General features: G+C 35.8%; 1 protein-coding gene and 1 long non-coding RNA gene across 3 annotated transcripts in view; one reads left to right on the top strand and one right to left on the bottom strand.

Moving 5' to 3' along the window:
• Positions 1-111: 111 nt before the first annotated feature.
• The window catches only part of AXIN1 (axin 1), a 146,654-nt gene continuing 120,442 nt past the window's right edge, over positions 112-26,323 (bottom strand). The window contains exons 6-11 of one of the 2 annotated variants that reach the window (XM_074279819.1): positions 20,135-20,682; positions 17,926-18,102; positions 11,772-12,017; positions 7,048-7,155; positions 3,610-3,777; positions 112-550 (exon numbers count right to left, since the gene is read on the bottom strand). In XM_074279819.1, the coding sequence (XP_074135920.1) occupies positions 424-550; positions 3,610-3,777; positions 7,048-7,155; positions 11,772-12,017; positions 17,926-18,102; positions 20,135-20,682 (1,374 nt within the window). In that variant the 3' untranslated portion in view covers positions 112-423. The remainder of the gene's footprint in view (positions 551-3,609; positions 3,778-7,047; positions 7,156-11,771; positions 12,018-17,925; positions 18,103-20,134; positions 20,683-26,323) is intronic. The other variant, XM_074279820.1, reaches the window with a different exon arrangement.
• Positions 11,911-18,562, top strand: LOC141549841 (uncharacterized). The gene is made up of 2 exons (XR_012484452.1): positions 11,911-12,038; positions 18,266-18,562. It is a non-coding gene; the product is annotated as an uncharacterized LOC141549841 (long non-coding RNA).

The following is a 26,323-nucleotide window of genomic DNA, read 5'->3' as shown; positions in this document are numbered from 1 at the left end:
GGGGGTTTGCAGGTAGAGGGAAGGGTGTTTAGATGGGACAGATCTAATGGCTGTACACATTTGGCAATTTCCAAAGTACCTATATGTCTGACATTTACATAAGAGCACTGTGACACTGGAAATATCTTCCTTTATTACAATATATCAAAAATATGAGCTTTAGTAAACAAGGTCATATACTTTCTAGTACAACTGTACAACACTACATTACATAGGATATTTTGCATGTAGGCAGGTTCTCAAAGGGGAATCCTCAACCTCTTGTGGACAGTGCCGACTGGGGAGGATCCACAGGAGATTACAACCCAACGGGTCTGTATGGTGCCCTTTGGGATAGAGAGCATCCTGCTGCCAATCGTGGCACCGCTCTCTTGGCAGTGATGCCCAACCTGGAAGAGTGTGGGAGATGGGAAGTCTAGAGGATTAATCAACTTTCTCCACTTTCCCAATGATCTTCTCTTCAAAAATGGGCAAGATGGCATCATCTTCTCGAACTTCCTCAAACACAACCCCACAGTCAAATTCATCACTCACTTTCTTGAAGTAATATCTGCAAGACAGAAGGAAACTGGATAAGAGATTTGACAAAAGCAAATAGGAATAATATCACAAGTCACAATTAGAACCTTGTTCTGATCTTTCTTGATCAACAATGCTTTCCACACATCTCATACACTGTAACATTCTTGTGAGGCAGGTGCTGACATCCCCATTTTAAAGATGAGGCTGAGTAATTAGGTGACCTGTCCAAGGTCACAGAGGGGTAGTGAGTTTTTAAGGCAGTACATAAACTCAAGTCTTCCTAGATTTCAAGTCAAATGCTCTATCTTCTACGTCATACCGCCTCCTAAGAAATGTGGTTTCTCTAGGTCAATGATGATTCTTCCCTAGAGTTAACACAACTGGTGAGGGAGATAGAAGCAAAGAGACCCTCTGATTGGAGGAGAGTGAAGGATTAGTTTTTCATTGCCTCTAGAATATAAGCTTCTTACGAATTCCTGTCTTTACTTATCCCCCTCCTCACTACTTGGAATCTTTTTTCCTCTCCTCTATGTTAATCTACATTTATTATTTCCTTCAAAATCAGGTTTAAAACCTGTCTTTTCAAAAGAAGCCCTTTCTAATAACATCCTCCATTCTCATCTCCCCTTTGTCTTCTAGCCCCTCTAGTACATATACACTGCCTCATCTCATAGCCACAGTTCCATAACTATTCCTGAGCTAGAGCCCCTGAACTCAGAAGATGCTCAGTAAATGCCTTCTGAATAAGTACGTGAACAAGGGATGCAATCGAGGATCCTGGGATTCCCTTATGCTGATAACACACAATTACATGGACACTGATTTGGCTTTCGTTCTCAACTTCTTTACTCACATCAATGTCTATCTCAGTCTCAAATGATTCAACTCCATTAGGATAGTAGTTATATGTGAACTGGGCACTGTTTTACGAGTTTTCTGCCAGAAGGCTGGGAGCTGGATGAGATAAGCACTCCTTCCCCCAACTTTGCTGATACAAATACCCCTTATTGTACGTCTGAACAGAGAAGGCCCCTGTTCCTGGCTGACCGCCCGCATGAGCCAATAACTTAGCCAGGAAGGCTGGGTTGTGCCTTACAGACATGGCTGGCAAGACAGGACTTTTCCTCTCCTGAAATGTAATTCCCGAGCAGCACCACTTTGGTAACAATGAATCACTGGTTGTAACCCTTACTGGGAGACCCTCCAGGGCTAGTTCCCGCCCTGTGGGCTGGCTGCATGTTGAAGCCCATGAGCTGGAAATAACTTGAGCATGTTTATAAATGGGAAAACAACACAGCTCTGCTCATCTTCCACCTAAATCCCCTAACAATAGCTATACACTTAACCTCCAGGCTGTGGCCAAGGGAGACTAAGTGGTGGAACAGTGTTTCTATGGACAATGGTGTGAAGAGGAGAGCAATAGTTTGGGTCTCTTGTAGAGCTGTTGATTTTCCTCAACAAGTCACACCCTTAAAATGAGTTCACAGGGGAAGATTTTCCTGAATCTTTTATTAACATTCCGTGATAAAACTACTAAAGAAGCTGGTAGGATACAAGGGAAGTATTGCCAGCAGAAGTCCTGTAAAGAGATTTAAGATGAGATCCCTGGCACAGGATTTCTGAAAGGTTGTTGCTAGTGACCTCCTCCCTCCCCCCAAGGTTGGATACCCACACTTAGCTTCTGTGGGGGGGATGCTAAATGCTCTGTCCTCCTGGCACAAGGGCTAATTGTTTCACTTGAACCTCTGCTGCCATCTCTACCAGGATTCTGCTGTCTCTGCCCTCATGCCTTCAGATTTAACAGCTCATCTCAGCTCTGACAATCGTGTCATAAGCACCTGAGAAATGCTGAGGGAGGGAAGAGAGAGTGGAGAGTGTATGCAGGGACAGCAATGAGGAGGAGCAAACAAGAGATTGGGGGCTTTTTCTTAGCATTGTGGGCACTAGGAAGCGTACAGTTAAACCCCTGTGAGGAGATGTGAGGAGTGTGGGGGGGAGAGTCATCTATTTCCCCTGCGCCTTTGACATTTCTACTGTTCCTGAACTGGTATTAGGCATAATGGGAAGGAAAGTCATATCATTTATCAACTGGAAAGGAGAGGTTCTTCCCTCAGTTGCATATGCAAAGACAGAAAATGTTCTATGTGACTACAGTCTGGCTTTCTGTGGAAATGAAGAGAATTACTCATATTAGATTGAGGAGATTAATGAATTCAACATTCTCAGTCTACAGAGTGAACTTAAAAGATCAAGAGAGGATAGTTGATTTGTCCAAAGTCACAGTGAAGTAAGTGAAGTCAGTGAAGTAAATCAGAACTTGAATCCAGCCCCCTGACTCTTGGTACCACTTCTGGAAGAAACAATTGCCAAGTGCTCCTCTGCTGCTTTTATCTATTAGAAATCTTGCCCTTTAATTTAGGCATTTTCCTCACAATTTATTTCTGTTCCCCTCATACAATGTAGACGGGCACAAGATGGAAGGACTTGATGCCAGTAGAAATAATGAGATGTACAAAGGTTTCAAAAGGATGAAATACAGATAATTGATTAGACTAAAAGAAAAAAAGAACTTACTTCCATTATCATGGAATATTACTTCTACAAAAGTCAGCAGAAGTAACTATGCCTTAAGGTCATCCATTTGATCCAGAAGCTCTCAAGGGCAGATCATGGGAAGGGGACTGGGTAAATTCTTTAAAAATTTACATAGACAATATAAAGTTTTAGAGCTTACTATATCATTTGCTATACCTTTTCTCCCCAAAGATTAAGGGGCAAGAGAAACTCAAAGAAAATGCTACCATTCAGTGGTGGAGCTTTTGTGATTACTTCACAATCCATGAAACAACCTGGAAAGAACTGAGAGGGGTGTCTGGCAATGCCAAACCACCTTAGAGTGCTGGTGGTACATCACTAACAAGCGCATTCTGGAGGCCCAAAAAGATCTAGATAAGAAAGCTCTGAAAACAAAGACCCAGAGAAATTATAGTGAAGAGTCAGGCTCCTGCCAGTGATTCTCTAGGTTCCCAGATTGCAATTAAGTTTCCTGTGTGAGGGACTAGCAGTCAGGGACATCTTTGCTCTTACCTGTAATTCCCTTTCTTGGTCAGCAGCTCTTTGAATTGACCCAGGGTGACCACACGCCCCTTGACCAAGGTCCTGTAAGGGATTGGCTCTCCACAAAAGTAATAAGCTACCACAATGGTATCACACGGTGGGGCACTGCTATTCCCCAATTTCTTCTGGAGCTTTGCCCTGGAATTCAAAAGCAAAAAAGAGTCAGGTACTTGTTGCAGAAGAGGGATACAGTAAAGCATTTCTTAACATGAATCCACAAATAGTTTATATCCAGTGGAAGAGGTGCACAGTGTCCCCCTCCCCCCTCTCTCTCTCTCTCTCTCTCTCTCACACACACACACACACACACACACACACACACACACACACACACACACACACACGACTAGTATTCAGGTATGACTCACACAGTTTCTTGGTATTACTGCAGAAAAGTGAAAAGACCTGGCACTAAAAGAGCTGGAATAGACCTAAAGGGCCTGCAACCTATCCTCTGGCCAATCAAAAACCAATAAAATGCAGTCACCCATAGCTCTGACTTACCAACCTGTTTAGATTCCTGTATTAATTAAGCATCTATTCACAAAATAATCTGCTGTCCTAAGATTTCAGTTTATCTTAGAGGTACCATCAGAAATAGAAGTGTTCCTTTACCAAGCAAAGACTAATTCAAACAGTAAGGTTTACAAAAGGAGATATCTTATAGTCTACTCATACACTCCTTTTCTCATTAATCACCTTAATCTATTTTTGAGTAGTTTGGATTGGTGGTTTTGTATAGTCTGAGATTGGCTTCATATGGACAGCATGCTGTACCTAGAATCAGGAAGACCTTAGTTCAAATTCTGTCTCAAGATTGTGTGATCCTGGGCAAGTCGATCAATACTCTCAGCCTCAGTTTCCTCTTCTATAAAAGGAGGATAATAGCACTTCCTTTTCAGAAAAGTTGTTGTAATGGTCAAATGTAAAGTGCTTTGCAACCTATAAGTGCTATGTAGATGCTAGCTAGTATGGCTGTTAACCAGGGTCCCAACATATACAATGATGTGATTTCCTCCATCTCTATTAGTAGACCTTGGGGGGAAAAACTCTGTACACAAGGTTGGTTAACACCCAGAAGAGTATTCCCTATAAATATGGTCACCATGTCCTTTTATCAAGTGCCTATTATGACAAAGCTTGGGTTTCTTAAGGGGCTAGTAGTGAATATCTGTTCTTAGTACTATGCAAAGTCAGATTCTACAGTTAGTATGCTGCAGAATCACATTTTAAAAACTTTTTTGGGGGATGGGGGAGAAGGGAGAAATGGTTTAAGATGATAGGTAGTAGCTTAAACTACTTATTTTAGCTGGATCTACTTTTAGAACATGCCTTTTCAGGGGTCTAACCTAATCATAAAACACCTAAAAATCATGAATTGCACCAATTTTAACTGCTGAATAAATTAACTATTTCCTTTTCCCTCCAAAAGCAAGTAGCATTTAAAAAACAAACAAATAAACAAAAAAAACTGGCATAAAAAATATGGAGACAATGGGGTGCCTGGATCTTGTGGGTATCAGGCAGGTTTTCAGGGAGCCAAATGAGTAGAGTACTATCTGAGGCCCCCCGCCCCGTTCTACTAACACCTTTAAGTTGTTTTGACATGACATTTACTTTGAGTTATACAGCCTTGAACATCAAATGAAAACTTCTATTCTTTTACAACAGCCAAAAGAGTCAACTATCCAGACTGGAGTTTGTGGCTGCCTGAATTGGAGCTCATGGTTTCTCTAGAAGCCTTTATAATGTTCCTCAGGCAGTATCTGGAAGCGATAACAGTAATTAGTTGAATACTTAGGAGACTAAGGCATACTACCAGCAATGTCAATTATACCATTGCACCATAACCCACTGGCAGAATACAGAGGCTTTCATGCTACTTTGCCCCCACATCCCAGTGAGCAGCTGATCTGATACCCAGCAGCAAGGAGTTCATGTGATCACAAAGTTTCTTTTAGGCAAACTAACCCAATATCTGAGGCTATCCAAAATGATGCTCCCATTCAGAGGCTCACTATCTACGTCCTATTCAATATGAATTGTAGAATCTTAAAGAGTAGGAAGAAGCCTTTGAAGTACTCTAGTTCAATCTCTAAATTCTTATGTGCTGGCTTTTCAGAAGTCCAGCTGGGATTATGATCTGCAAACGGAGGCTGCCAATACAGGAGGTCTGCCTGGTCAGATCATTGTTTCTTTCTTTTAATCTACCTTCCTGGAAATAGGATTCCTTTGTTGTTAAGGCTCTACAAAGTGGAAAAGAATACAACTTATTCATCAGCTGGGATAAGGACTACTTTTGCTTACGTATTCGTATTGTCTCTGGTAATAGCAGGAAAGGGGTGCAGAAAACAATTCTTCAGTAATTTCTTCAAAAAGAGGCAGTTTCTTTCAGCTTCTGGTTGACAAACTTTTGGACCTAACTCAGCTGAGAAGCTGACAAAAGGTTTTCAAGATGACAACATCTAAAGAAGGAGCTGTGGTCCTTAGCACCAATTCTTTCTTTAACATACACAAACACAAATTTGTGGGGAATATATGGGTTCTGATACTTAAACCATCAGGTACTTCAGAATTTGGCAATTTGTATTTTGTTTACAAACCACATTCTGATTCTTTTGTACTATCTACTTTGTATGGATTTTGGCTATAAGGTGAGGATATATGGGGTCATTTCTGATTTCCAAGGTCTTGAATTAGTACTCATTCAAATGAGTATTTTCTATAATTGTCATTTCATGTAAGAATATTAGTGTTTTTTGAACATCTAGATTCACAGTAAGCAGACATTTGCCATAAATACTTTTAAATTAATATTTCTTATGAACTTGAAGAGCTTTTTTTCAAGAAACCTGTCTTTTAAAAATATATTATAAATGAGTCACTCTTGGAGAACCGAATTTCAAAGTTCAGATGGATGCTTTAAAAAGAGGAGAGGAGGGCAAAAAAAGGTAGAAGAGTTTGGGTTGCTATAAAACAGAGATAATTCTAAAGTCCCTTTAGGAAAATGTGACAATAATCTTCCAATCTTTAACTAATCATGTACTCAAAATATATGTAGGGGCTTACTTCTCTGCAAATTTGAATACTTTCTCTAGCTGTACTGATGACAAAAGTGATGGCAAACTGTCTCCCTTTAAAAGGTTGTGGATAGAAGGCTGTATGCCATTATAAAAAAAAAAAAAAAAAAAAAAAAAAAAGCAAAGGCTCTATCTGTACTTTCTAAAAGTCCTGTCCATTTCTACACTCCCTATAGTATGGGAGCTCCCTAATTGTAGGGTAAGAGACAGAAGGAATAAATGGATAAAATACTTAATAGCTAGTGATTTTTGCGATTATATAACAGCAGGCCTCTGGGGTTTTGATTCCTAGATGTATAGAGAACACATGAAGCGTAGTGGCACCTACTCAGACTCGGAGAGGTCCATGTCGGAGACAGCTGGTACCACATGCAGCATTGGCATACAAGCTGGCCTGACAGAAGAGCGACCCCGCTGGATAACCTCTTGCACATACCTAAAGAATAATCTTCATATATTAGATGTGGCAGGTTTACCCCCATTCTATGATCCAACATCAGTATAAAGCTAACTTTTAAAGGAACAAAACCTTAAATTCTTTGTTCACTTCACCCATTGTCTACAAGCTTCTGGGAAGTTAGTAAAGTATAGAAAATTCAATGAACGCTTACAACCCAAGACACATTAATCAAGCTTCCCAAAGCCTAACAGATAGTTTTAGACAATGGCTTGTGCATAAGAAGATGGGAGTTTGTCAGGTTATCCATAACAATACTATTTTGTTTCTGCACTATAAGGTATGAAGAATTCTATACACAAGCTACTCTTCAGTATCAAACATTCCTCTCTCTCATTCTCTCTGTAATTCAGTTACTGGAAAGTTGTCTTTTTATCAGTTATCTTTTTTATATACACTTATAAAATCCAAAATAGCTTGGAAAGAGGCCTTTAAGAACACAATTTCATGTATTAACAATATTAATAATAACAATACTTTTCTTTGGAAGATCTCAAATATCAAAATTCTTAAGTAATTTATATTAATGTTTTTTCCCAGATTAGTTATATATAATGCCCTTTTTTCTCTATATCAATGAAATGTACATATTTGTGGGTATAATTCTGTACAACTCAGGCAATCACTTTCATTAGTGATAAATGTATCAGGCTATCAATACAAGGAAACTAAATGAGAAAATGTTCCAAAGCAAAGAATGGTAAAAATGGGCCATTGTAGATAAAAATTCCACATCTCAGGGCCCATATGTACAAAAATGTTTACAATAATTCCATCTGGGGTGGCAAAGAAGTGGAAATGGAAGGGATATCCATTAATTGGGAAATGACTGAGCAAGTTCTGGTATTCAAATATGATGGAATACTGTTGTACTGTAAGAAATTTAGGGGATAGAGAAAAAAGAAGAAATGAAGGGGATAAAGGTTTCAGAAAAATCTGGGAAGATTTGTGCAAATTGAACTAAGAAGAACCAGGAGAACAGTTTATACATAATAGCAATATTTTAAAAATAAACAACTTTGAAAGACTCAAAGTAACTTATCAACACAATGACCAACCACAATGTCAACACATTCACAATGAAACATGTTATCCACGTTCAGAAACACAATAATTGGACTCAAATTGTATAGACTGAAGTATATTTTCTTCTTTCTCTTTTTTTTTGAGAGGGGAGGAGAAATACTGTTAATATAGAAATTTGTTCTGCATGACCAAACAAGATTTATAATTTTTATTTTTCTTGCCTTCTTAATAAGCTGGGAAGGGAGAATTTCAAATTGATATTAAAAACATTTACTTTCTCTCCTTTTCCCAATTCTTTATCACCTTGTTCTTTCATTACAAAATGAAAATATTTTGCTTATACAAGAACCAACCCAATCCAAAAAACTGCTCCTACATTTAGAAACTCAAGCCAATAGCTTTTCTTCTTCTTTAAGAGTCATCTGTAAAAGCTTAACTTCATTCTGGATAAACTTGGCAGCAAGAGAGCAGGATGCAAAGGGATATGGAGAGAATGGCTTTTAATATTTTTTACTTAACTGTATTTCATTTTTCCAATTACATGTTTTAATATTTTTAATTTAATGTAATGTAATTCAATATTTATTTTTATCAAGTTTAGCACCACTTTATGTAGAACAGTTGGCCCTAGACTGCCCAAAGAACTCTAAGATACAGCTTTTTTTTCCCCCTTTTTTTTTGCTGAAGCAATTGGGGTTAAGTGATTTGCTCAGGATCATGTGGCCAGGAAGTGTTAAGTGTCTGTGGTCAGATTTGAACTCTGGTGTTCCTGGCTTAAGAGCTAGCTGCCCCAGCTCTACCTTTAAGGAGATTCCAAGTGAAAGTAAAAATAAAACCTAACTCTTTTTTTTTTTTTGGGGGGGGAATAAATCCAAATTATTGCAAAAATAAGCCAAGAAACTGGGGAAAATGGGAAGAACACAGGAAACCAGGGACTTATTGAGTTCACAAGGAAGCTCTTTTGGCAAAGATAATAAACTAGCTCTTGAATATCAACACTGACTCCATTGGACCAGAACTGGTCCTCCACCAGGAGATATAGACAGAGAAATAAAGCCATTTACGTATGAGGACCTTGCTGAGAAGAATGAAAAGATGGGAAGATCTGGAAGAGAAAAAACTTGATGGCCTCTTTAACTAAGGCTTAGAAATTAGAAGACCATGAAAACAGTTGAGGTTCTAAATAAATGTCATCATTTTTTATGTCCTAAAGTCCTAAGTATAAGAAACATTTATAAGTTGGAACACCTCTGCCACTTTGCATGAATATAATGAAATATTGTTATTAGGTGAGACAATGGAGCTGGGTTATTTATAAAAATTATAACTTTAATTGTCATCATTGCTTTTCTTTTGTATATGCAAATGTGGTCAGTAGTTTGTAGTTAGCAGGAGCTGGGAGAACAAAAGGACAATTGGGAAATAGGGAGAATGGTTTTCTTTTCTCTAAACTTTCAGCAAAGCCGAAGAGAGGCAAACCCTGCTTCAGATGGACAAAGCACTTCAACTATACCAAACTATACCAATAAAGGAGACTATTTTGCTACAATTTTTGATTGCTTAATCTTTAAAAATTCTTGCTGCCAGTATGTTGTCATATACTCAATATTTTTCACGTCTGCATATCTGAACAACTTTAGAGATATTAACTAGTTTGTGATCCTACTACTTCATGAATGCTTTTTAAAAAAACAGTTCTACAGTTTTCTCTATTAAGATATATGAATGAAGATTCACTTGAATAAAATCAGAGAGTTTTTAAAAGTTGGAAAGGACCTTAAGAGAATATCTAATCCAAGCCCTTTATTTGTAAGGTAAAAAACATTAGACCCTGAGAAGGCAAGTGATTTTCATCATACAAGAACCAAACTCAATTTAAATCACTGTAGGCTAATGGCATCATAAGAATACTCAATATATTTTATAGTATCTACACACAGTAGAAGCACTGTCAGTGAGAAAAAAAAGTCTTAGTTACACTTTATGCATCTCAACTTGGGACCAAGATGTCCTTATAAGGAAAAGTCTAAGGTGTCAAATTCCTATTTCATCAAAATTAAAGAGAAAATGGCTTACAAGAAATTTGTTTTTGTCAAGGAAATTAATAGTAGGTTCCCAAAGTATCCTTCTTCCACCTTTTATCCTCTTAATATATAAAATTGGGTTCTCAACAAACATAATACAAAGGGGAAAAGTTCCAACATTTGAGATTCCTTCTAGCTCTATATTCATGATCCTGTGATTTCTTTATTATCAGGAAGATGCTTACAAGATGACTGCTGCAAAGCTGTCTAACCTCTATATCTCAAGCAGACTAGAGCTTTGGAATAAAAGATAGAACCAGAAGCAGGTGGGGAATTCTTGTGGGAGTACCTCATATGGCTAAATTAAACTGGTGTGCAATGTTTTAGGAGTATGAGGGCTTAAAGAAACCTATTTATTGGAAACACTGAAGCTGCATGTCTTCAGCATGATAGGATACATGAAATATCATTCACACTGAATCTACTGTTTTAGTCAAATGCACATATTTGGTAGAGCAAGAGTGTTTTTGTGTTGTTTATATCATATTTACATTAACACTACAATAAGGATACAAATTAAAATATAACTTAGTTAAGAAATGGAATTACTGACCACATGCTATCAGTATTCTCATAATACAGATGCATAACTCTGTAGTACAATTTAGACTTTCTTGTGATTGTGTATAGTTTTATGAAAACTAGAAGTTAGATGTCTACAAGATAGAATTTTGGTAGAGATTTTACAGAGATTATTTTTACACTTACAAAATATACAAAGTTGAACAGATTTTGAGGTTTATTTCCTTAATGTAGTTGTAAAATACTGCTTTTTAAAGCTCTCACTACAAAGTCTTCATTTTGGTACTTAAGCCTACATGAAAAAACTTTCACTACATGAAAAAAACCTGAAACGACTTTTTTGTGTTATTCTGAATCATGCTGGGGAAACACTGTCATGTCTCACACTGAAAATCAAAAAGCCAGGTCTCTCTTTCAAAACATCTTTTCAAAATGACCAGTGTCACTGTTAGTGATCCAGAACACTGACTAGGCATTGGATGAATAATTCTATTTAATTTCCTTTAAGACTGATCCAGGATAGCCAGCACCCTGCAGTTTTGTCTTTCTCTTGTGGTTGAAGAAGCTGGGGTAACTACTCATAGAAGTGGTCGAGCCTTCTGCCTAATTCTGTAGATATAGTTAACTAAACTGGGCTGTTATTCTCAAAAGGCTCTTTGTTGTGAATCTCAGTAAAATGTTTTTAAAAGAATTCATCAAGACAAAGAGGATACAACTTAATGTAAAATGGTTGGGTGAGGAGGGACTGAAAAAAGTTTTAAGCATCAGTTTGAAGTTAAAAATCAAAGGTCTCTATACTTATGTCATTTTCTTGAATAGGATATTTCAAGACATGCAGCTCACCAAATGTACTTATTTTGGAATTCCAGAAAGCTGAGATACCATAATAATCAACGCTTACCTCATTGTTCTTATAACATTCATTTTTTTGGAAACTTCAATTAATTTGAAATCTGCCCATACCTCTGCTTGGTAGGCAGTTTTCCAGCTCTTTTCTCTTCTTCTTCCAGGCGTCTTCGGGCTTCTTCCAGCTGAGTCAGGGGGTTTGGTGCTGGGTTAGGTGGCATTGTGGGATCTTGGATGAAAAGATGAGAAGGTTGGACAACATTCCGGAGCTGAGCGCTCACCCAAGGATGGACAGCACCAGGACGCTCGATGGAAAGGGGTCTGGAACTATCATGGCCCAATTGCTTTTTAGTCCCTGAAGACCTGTTTTAAAATAAAATGAAGGTAAGACTCAGTTAACATAGACTTTTTTTCTTTAATATTTTATTTTCCCCCCTAATTACAGGTATGAACAATTTAAACAGTTTTTTTTAAAGTTTGAGTTCCAAATTCTCCCCTTCCCTCTACACTGAGAAACAATTTGACATAGGTTATATATGCATAATCATGTAAAACACATTTCTACAACATAGATCTTTGAGGGAGGAAACAAACTTGGTCATGAACTACATGAGAGTCATTTTCTTCTCCCCCAATTCTATGTTGTTCTCACAACACCTCACAGATTTTCATAGATTGGGAAAACAAACATAAGCATGTCCTCAACAGGGCACATTGTCAACACCAATGTAATTAAAATAATTTATTTAACTACTTTATTTTCAGTAACAACTTTAAACTTATTCTGGAAACAGAGGCATAATTACTTAAAAAAAAATTAAGACTGTTCACAAAGTAGCTTTATTTACAAGACTAATTACTGGTAAAAGACACATAGCCCAATAATTTTGTTATATGTGGCTATACTATGAAGTGGATCAGCTTTAACTCCTGGTGACTTGGTATGGCTGTTATCTTTTAGACACATGTCATGCTGAAACATATGCTGTAATTCAATTTTTAAGCCCCTAAAATGTATCTGAGCCGAATCTGTTGCCAATTTTCCAAAGCTAATGCAAAGATTATCCTTGGGTGACAAAATATATCAGTATTTTGTACAAAATTTCAGAGGTGGGGAGGAAAGAAAAAAAGGAGAAAATTTTTAAAGTCCTACTATGTTCCAGCTACTTGGGTTGAAGTGATCCAAATATCTCATCTGATCATTATATCAAGTGTAAGAGTTATTATTATCTCTATTTTAATAGTTGAGGAAACCAAGGCAGGAAAAAGTAATATGATTTGCTCAAAGTCATAGTTAAGAGGCTGAAGCTGAATCTGAACTCTGATCTAGCTGGAAGAGAACTGGTGTGATTTCCTGAAGTAGAGTAAAAAACATAAATTTGAAAACCCTAAATTTTATTTGCTTAGCTTCAAAAAAGCCCACTCCACTGAAAAGCTTGTCTGATACAACATTATTTAAAGTTGTCAGGTATTTAAAAAAAAAAAAAGTCATGATATAATGTGTAGAACAAAGATACTTATAAATTACATGCTTTAGAACAAAATTATTTTCTTAAAGCAAATTACAATGAAAAAAATTTTTTTTAATTCATTTTTCCAAATTATCCCCTCCCTCCCTCCACTCCCTCCCCCCGGTTGGCAGGTAATCCCATACATTTTATATGTGTTACAATATAACCTAGATACAATATATGTGTGTAAATACCTTTTTCTTGTTGCACATTAATTATTAGCTTCCGAAGGTATAAGTAACCTGGGTAGATAGACAGTAGTGCTAACAATTTACATTCACTTCCCAGTGTTCCTTCTCTGGGTATAGTTATTTCTGTCCATCATACAATGAAATTTTTAAAAACAATTCTCCTGAAAAACTGATATTTTAGTAGCCCTACAATGTAATTTCATAAAACTTGGACAACTGTCAGTAATACTAATAACCTAATTCTTTAGAGTTTGCAAAGATGATTATTTCCATTTCAGAGATTAAGAAACTGAAGGTCAGAGAGATGATATAACTGATTTGTGATTTTTTAGGCCTTTTTTTTAGGATCTAGTACTCCAAGACCCAAGGTATGTTTCTTCCTGGCTCAGGATAACAATAGTTAAGAAAAGAATAGTTAAGAAAAGGTTATGCTATAGTTACTATCATGTTTGAAATGTCCCATCAAGAAGGAACTATAATTACTTTTATGCCAGTGGGCTTTAGCTACTTGCAAATTACTTAAGATAGAAACCACAATCAATTCAATACACAAAATTAAAGAAAGATGGGGATGAATGCATATGATTTATATCTTAGAAATATGCAATTTTAGTTTGGACTTAACCAAGTATTCATACTATCCTGAGATCTTCCTTGGAAGGCTCCTAAAGCCTATGTTGCAGTTAGGTTTTAGAAAAACACTTGCCCTTCTTACTTTCTTGGACAGAAGGAAGAGTGAGTGAGTGAGTGTGTGTGAGTGAGTGAGTGTGTGTGTGTGTGTGTGTGTGTGTGTGTGTACACAATACAGTGATTCATTCCAATAAAACTACTAAAAGAGAAATACAGGGAAGCAATATTATCCAAATGAGAACTTTGTTGAATCTTTGATAAGGAATATATGGTTCCTGGTCACTATGGGTTATGTATATAGAATATTTCATTCAAAAGACAGTATGAACAAAAAAGAATAATTCTGTCCTGGGGTTTCCTAAGGACTTTGCTCTTATTTATAATTTGACATTATAAATAAAAATAATCTACTGATGTCATTTTCTTTCTACTTTCTGACTTTTAAAAAGAAATCTCTGACTTTTTCTCAGGAAAGGAGGGATAACAATGAAGATCATTCTTATTTATTCCTCTAACTTCTGAGAAAAATGATATAAAGTTACTGTTTTAGTCTAAGTCTCTGAAGAGTCTGTGCTTAGCCGGTCCTTTTTCTTTCCCTATCACTTTTGCTCTTGGTGGTCATAGCATGGCTGGTCTCCTCAAAGCTAAATAAACTATAGGTAATTCATAGCTTCATTCCCCAGAGCACATGGCAGAGAGGACAGACCTGGCAGAATGTAAGAATGAGGTACAGAATCAGCACCTAAGCCCAGTTGTGGAAGTGAAGGATGAGGAAAAGGAAAGAGTGAGCATATGGATTTGGGGACAAGGCAACTCCAAGTTACAGGGAGTTGGTTTCAGAATATTTGTCTTTTTATTAAATATGAATGTTTACACCTGAGGGGAAAATCATAAGGATAAAAATATATTACAAATGAGATGTGGTTAACATTAAACATAGATCCTGGGGAGAATTAAAGGTGATGAAAGAAACTAACATATTACTCCTCTTTTAAGATTCATCTCAATCCTGCCTTATTTTATTCTTTCTCTCTTCACCCTAAACTATTCCAAGGATCTCTCCCCCATTTAATTTCACAGTACTTTAAAAAACTCATACATATTTATCATGTTCTAATTAGTATTTAATTTGTTATTATATGTTTTACTTCTCTCTATTAAGATTATAAATTCCTTGAGGTCAGGAACAATACTGTTATTTTTTCTTTTTTTATATTTCCTCTAATGTCTAGAATACTGCCTTTATATGGAACTCAATAAATATTTATCGAATTAATTCCTTATTCAACAATATGACTAAAGTAATGGACTCCAAAGGAGATAAGTGAGAGAGAAACAAATACATATTAGGAATTTCTGGAATTAATAGTCTAGTACATTCCAGTTTGAATGCCTTTTAACAATGTTGAATCTGAAGATGGGCATTCTAGTTTTATAACAAGACAAAAGAAAGGGATAACAAGATAAAGAGGGAAATGAGAGCCTAGTAAAGAAAGGGTTAATAGAAACAAGAAAAATTATTTGATCCAAGTTAGACCCTATAGACCATATAAATCATGAGATTTTTTTTTTTTTTTGGTCAACATACTAGTGTAGGTTGCCATTTCCTTCTTCAGCGGAAAGAGTTGAAGAGGGATAAGTGACTTGTCCAAAGTCATACAGCTATTAAGTAGCTGAAATCACATTTGAATTCAGGTCTTCCTGATTCCAGGAGCTCCCAGAACTCCATCCACTGAACCCTTTAGCTGTCTCTAAATAACCAGTTGTAGCAAATCACAGAGAAGGCCATTTTAACTGGGAACTAAGATTGGACCTAGAGTCTAGCAATAAAGGACTGAGCACTCTCCAAACTTGGGGCTAAGTATTACTTGGGACAATCTAAGGGAAATAGGTGGCAACTGTAAAAATAAGCTGGACAATATAAACCAAATTGTGTATGTACCCGACTCCCAACTCCACATACATTTTATCTGGGAATTTTACCACATTACAGAGAGAGTTAAGAGAGTCAAAAGGAGTTAGACTATAGCTACTGCCAAAGAATGGTAAGGCTGGGAGGGACTTTAAAGTTCATTCATTCTAAGGTGTATATTTTAGAGACCAGAAAAATGAAGTCCTGAGGTTAAACAGTGAATTTCAAGATTGCAAATTAAAGAAACATTCCCTAATCCTTTGGGTAATGGCAGTGGAACTGACCAAATGCTAAAATAGAGTATCCAGGGTGTTTCTGTCAGACTCTGATTCACTTCTGTCTATTAAGTGACAATCAGGTGGTAAACTAAAATACTTAGATCATTCCCAGATGAAGTCATCATCACCCCCAGAAATAAAGATGTGAGAGCAGTACCACAGTACTTGCTGGAAAATATAATTATCCAGCAATATGTCTTTTCCACCATTAATTTCCCATATTATTTCCAGGTTTGCTGACATGTAGAGAAAGAGAGGATCTAAATTGAGGACACTATGTTATGTAAATAATCCTAATTTAAAGAAGGGATGTGGCATCAATCTGGTAGGTATTTGGGTAAAGATATTTATTTGGAGCTAATTACCATTAGGGTTCTTAAAAAATTGTTCAGCACAATTTTCTTTCCTAACACACTATCCTAAAAATCCTGGACAATGACACCCAGAAAGGTAAAATACCACAGGAAGCATCATGATGCAGTAGAAAGAATCCTGAGTGCTGTCCCAGGAGCAGAAAATCTGGGTTTCAGCTTTGGCTGTTGCCTTTACTAAATACATGATTCAGGATAAGCCCTTTGTAGCCTTCTAGAGTTGTTATGAACAAAGAATTTTGTAAACTGCAAATAAAGCAGTAGTCAGTGAGGCCTAACATCCTGAAGCAAGAATGAGCATGGTTTAAGCTCTTTAAACTCTCACTGCCTTAGACAACTATGGGTTGATAAGTTGCTGTAAAAGTGGCAAACTAAACTGATAACTTTTCTCACCTGAGAGTTATGTATACCAATCAATCCCTATTTCTAAATAAAGCACTACTGAAATGTGAAGAATCATCACTACATAGGACTCAAACAAGAATTCTCTTTATAACAAGGAAGCACCTTAGAAGCTCAGCTAAGTCACATAACAGTTTTTGTCAAATGTGGTAATTATGTCTGGCAGAAAGTCTGACCTGACACAGTGTATTTGAATTAATATAGTAGCATAGAGTGATTCTATCTTCAGTGAGATAGTGTTTACTGATTAACTAACTTTAATACTTTCTTCTAGATCCTCCTTGTAATTTATTCTGCATAGATACTTTTCTCACTGATACTAATCATTATCCTCTTCACAACTACATTGCATATTGTGGTCAAATAGAAGAGCAATCAAAAAGAACCACCCCCCCCCCCCCGGGGTTCAAATGTGATCTCAGACACTTAACACTCCCTAGCTGTGGGACCCTGGGCAAGTCAACGAACCTTGGAGAAAGGAAGTAGTAAGAAATGCAGTTCCTTTCCTCTCCAATACAGTTGTAGGCCATCTCCATACTACTACAATGTCCTTCTTCAGGCACACTTTTCTTTATTATTATTATTATTATAGCTTTTTATTGACAAAACATATGCATGGGTAAATTTTCAACATTGACCCTTGCAAAATCTTGTGTTCCAAAATTTCCCCTCCTTCCCTTCATACTCTCTCCTAGATGACAGGTAGTCCAATATGTTAAAGTATATGTTAAATCCAATATATGTAAAGATATTTATAAATTATCTTGTTGCACAAGAAAAATAAGATTTAGAAAGAAGGTAAAAATAACTGGGAAGAAAAACAAAAATGCAAGCAAACAATAATAAAAAAGATTGCAAATCAGGCACATTTTTCTAACTATCCTGTGAGATTCATTTCTACCATAAAGGCTGAATTACTTTTATAAGCAATTAAAACAAATATTCTTATAGACTCTCCACCTGATAAGTTTCTTACCCGTGGTTTGTTTTTTTATGCCTGCTGATTTCCTTTTCACCTTCAATTATCCACTGCATGATTTTCTGGTTCTTCTCCACATCTTCTGGAGACCCAGGCATTTCATAGTTGGGACCAGCACTTTTCCCTGAATCAGCTTTCTTCGAATTTCTTTTTGAGAGCATACTAGTTTTGCCACTGAAAGAAAAATATTTTAAAGGTTAATTTTTCCTTACAAAATCACATACTGTAGAAGGCAGAAATCTCCTCTCTAGGATAGCAGAAAAGTACCAATTCCTTGTGTGAAGATGTCTGTGGATGAGGCAGCCATTGCTCCTGAGACCATTCCATTCCTTTACAGTTCCTATTTTTTAGAAGATTTTCCTAATGTGTCAAAATCTGATGCCATACTGACTACCCACTGCTCCTGGCTTCTCTCAGGTAAGACAGAACAAATCTCATTCTTCTTTTGTCTAACTAATTTCATCTTTATTTTACCTTTAAGACATTATCCTAGAAATATGGATTCTTCAACTAGAATGTAGTCAATGGACTTTCTACTCATAGTCTTTGCATGGCATCTTATTCATTTATGTTTCTCTGATAAATGAAAAAAAAAAACAAACACACACACACACACACACACACACACACACACACACACTAAAAACAAAAAACAATCCTGTTAAGTTAAATTGGGATGTTTTGGCCACTCTGACTTCCACTTTTTATATGATTGATCATAGGGATCATGTAATTTGTTGTTTGTTTGATTCATTTTCCTCAGAGAAAAAAGACATGGGAGAAATTAGCTCTCCAGATGGGCAATCTAAAGAAAGATTTAGGTACAGTTTCATTATCTTCTAGTTGTAGATGACTGTACCCTCCCCTTCAGTTGGTGGGAAGGCAAAAGTAAAACTTCTATGGAAACCTTTATTCCACTGCTCTTGTTTTATACCCTCTACTTGGGCCAGAAGTTTTCAACTAGGGAGTCTGTGAATTAAAAAAAATTTTTTTTGATGTTTTATATTTCAATAATTAGTTGCCTTTGTAATTCTGTGGATTTTTATTTTATGCATTAAAAAAATTCTGAATAGTCCAAAGGCTTCAGAATGCTAACAGGATGCATGAAACAAAAAGGTTTTCTTGTTCCAGAAAAGCAATGATATTCTCCCTGGGAAGGCTTTGAAGAAGTCTGGTACATGATCAATTATACCCACCTCCTCTTCAATGGAACTGTGGCCTTTCAACATATGTAAAACAAATACATAAACCCAGCTTTCATTCCTGGTGGGTAGCTAGTCTTTTAAGAGAGGTGAAACCTGTAATGTGCTTAAGAGTTGTGAAACAACTACCTTATCTGAATGCTCAAAAATAAATATCATGTTGATTTTCTCTTAATATGTACAGACTCACTGCTAGCAGAGCAAGCATTTAGATTTGAATAAGCAGGCAGGGACAAGATACATGGGCAGCAACAGGGAAATTAGACCATCAGCTGTCCTGTCAAGGTTAAGTGACCAATGAAGAAATAGCTAGTTCTCTAGACAATTAAGAGATGACATCCTTATTGGTGTTCTAGGTCTAGCCTCTTTTGTTTTTAAATTTTTGAGTATATTTCCAATTTCTGTTCCATTCTATATAACTTTATAGAGTTTTACCCAAACCTTCATACTTAATGGCTGAAATCAGACTGAGAAAGGAAGAAGAAATATGGATGTCTATTGTGAAAGCCATTTTAGCTATGACTTTTCAGGCACAGTTAGAGAAGGAGATGAACTCTTAAAAGTCTTGTGGAATTTTTGAGGTCCAGAATTAGATTCAATTCCCCTGGATATTGTGAATTCAGTAGTTCTTCATCATTAACTCACTGGTTTTGTTTTTTAAAAATAATAATCCAGAAAAAATATTTCAAGATTTGTTCCTGTTGTTAGTAATTGTTCTTTGTAGGTTAAATATCCTTTTTAAAATGAAGAGTTTAAATTTAGAAATATTTTCAAAATCCACAGATGATGATTTCACACAATGTCACTCATTATTCTACAAAGGAAAACAGTTTTATGCCTCTTTTCCCAACTCTTTCTTATTGATTTTCCCTACTTACTAAGCACAGCTATAGAGATGAGGACAACAACAAATATAATTAACACAAGAAGATCTGGTTTCAAACCTTCCAACTAAAGTAAAACACTCAAGTTTTTCATTAATCAGTTGTTCTTTAGGCACTCACCTGTAGCCCAATGAATCCATTGGATTTGAAGCTAGCCCCATGCTTTCATTGTAATTTCGAGATTTGGTTGCATAGTTATGTGACTCTGCATTCCAAGCAAAGCTGTTCTGAACCCTTTGAGTGGCTTCTGCCTCAATCTGCTCTTTTGGTTTCATCATACTATGGTGATGAATGTGGTGGTAGACATGTTTGTGATGGTATAAATTAGCTGCATCTAGTTTCATTCCTGATTTTGTACTATGTTTGCTATGTCCAGGAGGTCCTGTACCCAATGTCCCTGGAATCTTAGCTGCATGACCATTGTCTGGGGAGCGTGGCTTTGGGGAATGGTGGCCAGGTCCAGGGGATTGGCAACCTGGTGTCTTCATGACCCTTTGTACGTGCTCATCAAGGATGCTCTCAGGATTTTCCTCATGGACATCTCGTATTCCAGTGCAGCCCATTTCTCCATAACGGGGAGGGAAATGGTGCAAGGTCTGTGCAGAAGGCAGCTTGTGACTAACTACTGAAGGACCAGAAGAGACATTTGCATCTTCACCTTCTTCTTCCTATCAGGAAGGAGAAAACAGTGCAACTTAAGCAATTCATTTCAAGTTCAGTTTTGTTTCATTAGAATATCAAACCAAATGAAAAACTGGAAAGGGAAGGCTCGCTTAATAGACTGCTTAGTTTATCTGAAGATATTTCTACAAAAACCAGACAAAATTTCCATAGTGTTTTTTGATGTATTAATGTTGAGGCTGCCTGCTGAAGTTGTCATAACACAGGAGGAAAAACAGCACAAGGAAAGAAGAGGACACATTTTTATCAAAAAAATTAGCATGTGGCTAAGATGCACAGGGAAAGTTAATAACTTTTGAATATGTTTCTTTATTATTTGGCTATTGAGTATCTCAGGGAGTTCACATTGATTATAGAGTATCAAGGGTAGTGGAGCACACATATGCCCAAGTACCAGTACTTTTGGACTAGTAAGAACAGTAGGAAAAAGGAAGAATGAAGGAAGAAAAGACATATATATATGTAACTTTATTGGTAACAAAGAAAATTTTGCAGGTCCCAGACTGTCTAGATTATATTGGCAAAGATGTTTGCTTTTTAAAAAAAAAAAACTATAACTTTTCTGATATTATTCTGTAAAAAGCTTTTTCATAAATTACTGTACAAAAATGATGACAATTATTCAGGATATCCCACAAGCATTAGTGAAATTTTAAACAATTCAAGCTTAATTTTGATCATAAATTCTGAGCTGCCAGGTACTTGTGAGATTATCAAGGTTGATCACTTCATTTAAACTATTAACATTTAAAACTGCAGTTAAGACTTCTGGGGCACATCGTATTATACAGAGTTCTAAATTCTTTTAACATATATTCTTATATAGTATGGGCAGAAACCATATCTATTTTATGTTCTATACTTTTATAAAGACTGATAGTTCAGTAATCATGGATTAAAAATTTAATGCGTAATATGTTGAGGGATATACAAAGGAAAATAAGGCAAAATCCAGTAGCAGAAAAAAAGGTAATTACAACACAAAATAGGACATACCACAAAGAGGTAACAAAGTGCTGTGAGTATCCCAGCTTGGTGGTGATAGAATTAATAGGAAAGGTATCATTTGAAGTAGGATGATTTGAAAGGATGAAAGAAAGTTTTAAAAGGATGGAGTGAAAGAAGAGCAATGATAGCCTCGTTATATAGCACTTTAAAGTTTGCAAAGTTGAGTTAAATATATTATTTAATTTGAGCTATATTATAACCCTATGAGAAAGTATACTACAAGTATTATTATCCACATTTTACAAATAAAACTAAGGCTCACAGAGGTTAAGGGCTCTCCCTATGATCACACAGCTGGTAGATATCAGAAATATGACTTGAATCCAGGTCTTTCTCATTCCAAGTCTAGCACTTTACCTATAACATATTGACTCTCAAAGAAAAATCTAACATATTGTCTAGGGATGAATATGAACAAAGAAATGAAGATCTATGGGGTAGAAAACTGGAAGAATATAGTAAGTACTGTTTATCACTATGAATAGTCAATAAAAGCTTGATGATTATCAATTATATCAGAAGGGACTGGGAGGTAATGGGAGAATAAAACACCATCTAGTGGACATAGTGAAAAGGAACATCATATAATTTTTAAAAATACTCAATGAATAGAACCAGAAGATCGTTGTACACTTCAACAACAACACTGTATGAGGATATATTCTGATGGAAGTGTAAATCTTCAACAAAAAGAAGATCCAACTCACTTCCAGTTGATCAATGATGGACAGAGGTAGCTACACCCAGAGAAGGAATACTGGGAAGTGAATGTAAATTGTTAGCACTAATATCTGTCTGCCCAGGTTACATGTACCTTCGGAATCTAATGCTTATTGTGCAACAAGAAAATGGTATTTACACACATGTACTGTATCTAGGTTATATTGTAACACATGTAAAATGTATGGGATTGCCTGTCATCGGGGGGAGGGAGAAGACGGAGGGGGGGATAATTTGGAAAAATGAATATAAGGGATAATATTATAAAAAAATATATAATAATAAAAAAAATACTCAATGAATTTGTAGTTCTGACAAGGTATAGCAATAATATGTCTTCTTCCTCAAATCTCCTTTTTCTTTTACCTCAAATAAGCAAGTAATTCTTTTCCAACTTTAAAAGTATTTATACTTCTGTACCAAACCTGCTAATACTAAATAAACATGCTACTACAAATGTACAAAGACATATGATTTGTTTGCTTATAAATTAATCATAAATTCAGATCTGAGAGATATCTGAGTTAATCAAGACCAATCATCTAGGTATTTTGTCTAAGAAAAATTCAAACCTAATATGACTCCAAGGGTAGGGCTCTATCTATCACATCATCTTTCTCTCAATGTTGTGACTACCTCATCTATCAATAAAGACAGTTAGCTCTCTATGATTTATATGGTAGAAGTGAGTCTCATTTCATTTCAATACTGAATATGAATTACTAACCTGAGCTAAGTGAGATCTGCCCTATAACTTAGTTGATGGTTTTTGAGAGTAGCAATTAAGACTGACAAAATAATTACCACATAGCTAACTGGTGATGAAGTTCTGGTCAGTTCTTGGACAGGACCTACTAGATTTTGGAACAATAGGTATCTAATTGGAGCTTTAGGATCCAGGAAACTATGGAGGGACAGTATGCCTTAGCTAAGATCCTTTCCTGATCACTAAAGCAATTCAAAAGAGTAACAAAGTGGCTCATGTAAAGGATAAGTTATATAGCTTAAATTTTTTTTAAAATTTTATTCATTTTCTGAGGTAAATGGGATTAAATGATTTGCCCGGAGTCACACAGCTGGGAAGTATTAAGTGTCTGAAGCCACATTTGAACTCAGGTCCTCCTGACTTCAGGACTCATGCTCTATCCATTGCACCATCTAGCTGACCCAGTATATAACTTTGCAGTCCCATAAATGGATATTCAAATACAGTCAGAATCTTTGGACTGAGTCCCCTTTACCCAATTTTTTTTCAGGACAGTTTTTCTTCATGGTGCTACATAAGAATTTTGAATCATAGAATTTAAGAAAGAGGTAAGAATAAAAGATTGAGAAGGCTTCCCTATTTCTCCCCATATACCTCTATTTGATGCACTTAAGCTCTTTCCTGAAACACAGAAGTGGCTATTGTACCTATGTACATTTTTTGCTTCTTTTGCAAAATATTTCAATAAAACATATTCATCAGAGTGCTATGGACAGAAAGAGTAGTGTTCATTTTTAAATTAGGTTTTGAGAAAAATTGTTGACTTAAAAAATTCATGAGATAACTTTAATTTAGAACATAAATTAAGATTTTACTGTGTCAAATACAAGTTTTTACATACCACAACTATGTTCTTATATTTTCTTTGCAATGGAGGAAAAAAAAAAAAGCTCTTCATCATTTATTAAATAAAAAAATTACTAAAATTGGAGAAACAACTTTTCATAGAGATTTGAATATTGACCACTAGATGGGGCATAATTATTAAAATTCTTATTTAAAGAATTTAAAATTTTTTTTTAAATTTTTTATTATATATATATATTTTTATAATATTATCCCTTGTATTCATTTTTCCAAATTATCCCCCCTCCCTCTATTCCCTCCCCCCGATGACAGGCAATCCCATACATTTTACATGTGTTACAATATAGTCTAAGTACAATACATGTGTGTGAATATCATTTTCTTGTTGCACAATAAACATTAGAATCCGAAGGTACATGCAACCTGGGCAGACAGATATTAGTGCTAACAATTTACATTCACTTCCCAGTGTTTCTTCTCTGGGTGTAGCTACCTCTGTCCATCATTGATCAACTGGAAGTGAGTTGGATCTTCTTTATGTTGAAGATTTCCACTTCCATCAGAATACATCCTCATACTGTATTGTTGTTGAAGTGTACAGTGATCTTCTGGTTCTGCTCATTTCACTCAGCAAAAGAATTTAAAATTTTAAATTTCAGTTATTGGAATCATTCATTCAATAAACATTTTGAATATGAACAAGGTGTTCTCCTGGGCACTATGGAAGATTAACAAAAAAATAAGAAATGGTTCCTACCTTCTTTAGTTTCATAGGTTATATGTAGTATGTAAAAGAAAAACTTATTTTCCTCAAAATTTGTTGAGAAATCATGAAAAAACAAAAAGGATTTTTTGTGCATAATTGGTGTAACTCTATATTTTGGCTTGTTTTTCACTATTCAATTAATTATCTCTACAACTTCAACCAGAATCATGAATTTAAAGGAACTTACAAACATCCCGTCATTGTAATATCTTAATTGTACTAATCATTTCCTCTATGGAATTATTATAATTCCATGTTTATTTGGCTATTTCATTTATCATATGTGAAGGCAAATCACTTCTGTCCTTCTCATAGTTAATAATGTTTAGAAAAATGCTGCTGCCATAATAACTTTAAAAAAAATGTAGGCAATGATAAGAGGGGAACTAGCATTGTGAAAAAAAAAGGAGGAACATGAAGCATTTATAAAATATAACAAAGAGAAGAGAACAAAAATTTTTGTTTTTGGAGGAAAGGACAGGTTTGAAAATAACATTTTGAAATTATAATATATCTTTTCACAGAAACTAAAATTAGTGCAGCCTAACTTTCATTAGATCTTTACCCAAAAAGCTTTTTTGTTTTGTTTTGCTGTATTAATATAATGCCTGCAGTAAACAGAATATCTTAAAGAATGTTAGTGATATGGAAGAAATAGAAAGCACATTTGATTACAAGAACTTTGTAATTTAACTGTCGAAGAAAAGTACTCTAGAGAACATAAGCAATTTAAAGAGTAGTGAAACTACTCAAGAATTGCTTCTTAGAAGAAGTCAGTCTGAGACTGCATCAGGAACAAGGGTCAATAGTTAGTTCAAGTCATACTGAGTGGTGGGAATCAGTGCTACAAAGTTCTGAAACTGAAGAGCTATAATGGTGAAGAGGAGATTCATACTTCAAGTAAGAACTGTACTAAAAAGTCCTTAAGTTCCTTTCTGCTTATATAAATTAGGCATAATTAAGGAATCTTTATTCTATTGAATTTTGCACAAAATCAATCAATTATTTGGGAGTTACAGATTTTGTCATAAAATGCCTAAACAGAATGATGGATGGCTTCTGAATGATACCAAGTAAAATCTGAAAACCATGAAAGGGAAAATAAGGAAACTATGTGCTCAAGGAAAAATAGAGGAAGTTCTTTATGTAGTGTGGAAATGGGCAAGAGTGCCTGGAATCTAAAAGACAATATATAAAATAAGTCCAAAAAAGATGAAATACTTAAGCAATTAAAAACAAATAGACTAGGCCTCGATTTATAATGTATGACCCTAATTATTTCTGTGAGCAAATATCCCAGCATAAAGAACCCAATTTCAGCAGCTAAGTACTATTTTGGGCAGCCAAGTACAGTGCATAGAGCAATGGCATCAGGAAGACTAATTTCCTGAGTTCAAATTGGAATTAGACACTGGCTGTGTGACTTTGGAAAAGTCACGTAACTCCATTTGACTTAGTTTCCTCATCTGTTAGAGATGCTGGAGAAAGAAATGGCAAACTACTGCAGTATCTATCTCCCCTTTCTCTCCCACTGCAGTATCTTTACCAAGAAAACCCCAAA

The sequence above is a fragment of the Sminthopsis crassicaudata genome, chromosome 1 (assembly GCF_048593235.1).
Source record: "Sminthopsis crassicaudata isolate SCR6 chromosome 1, ASM4859323v1, whole genome shotgun sequence".
Classification (NCBI taxonomy): domain Eukaryota; kingdom Metazoa; phylum Chordata; class Mammalia; order Dasyuromorphia; family Dasyuridae; genus Sminthopsis; species Sminthopsis crassicaudata.
Note: the sequence above shows the minus strand (reverse complement) of the source record. Positions and strands in the feature narration are given on the sequence as shown.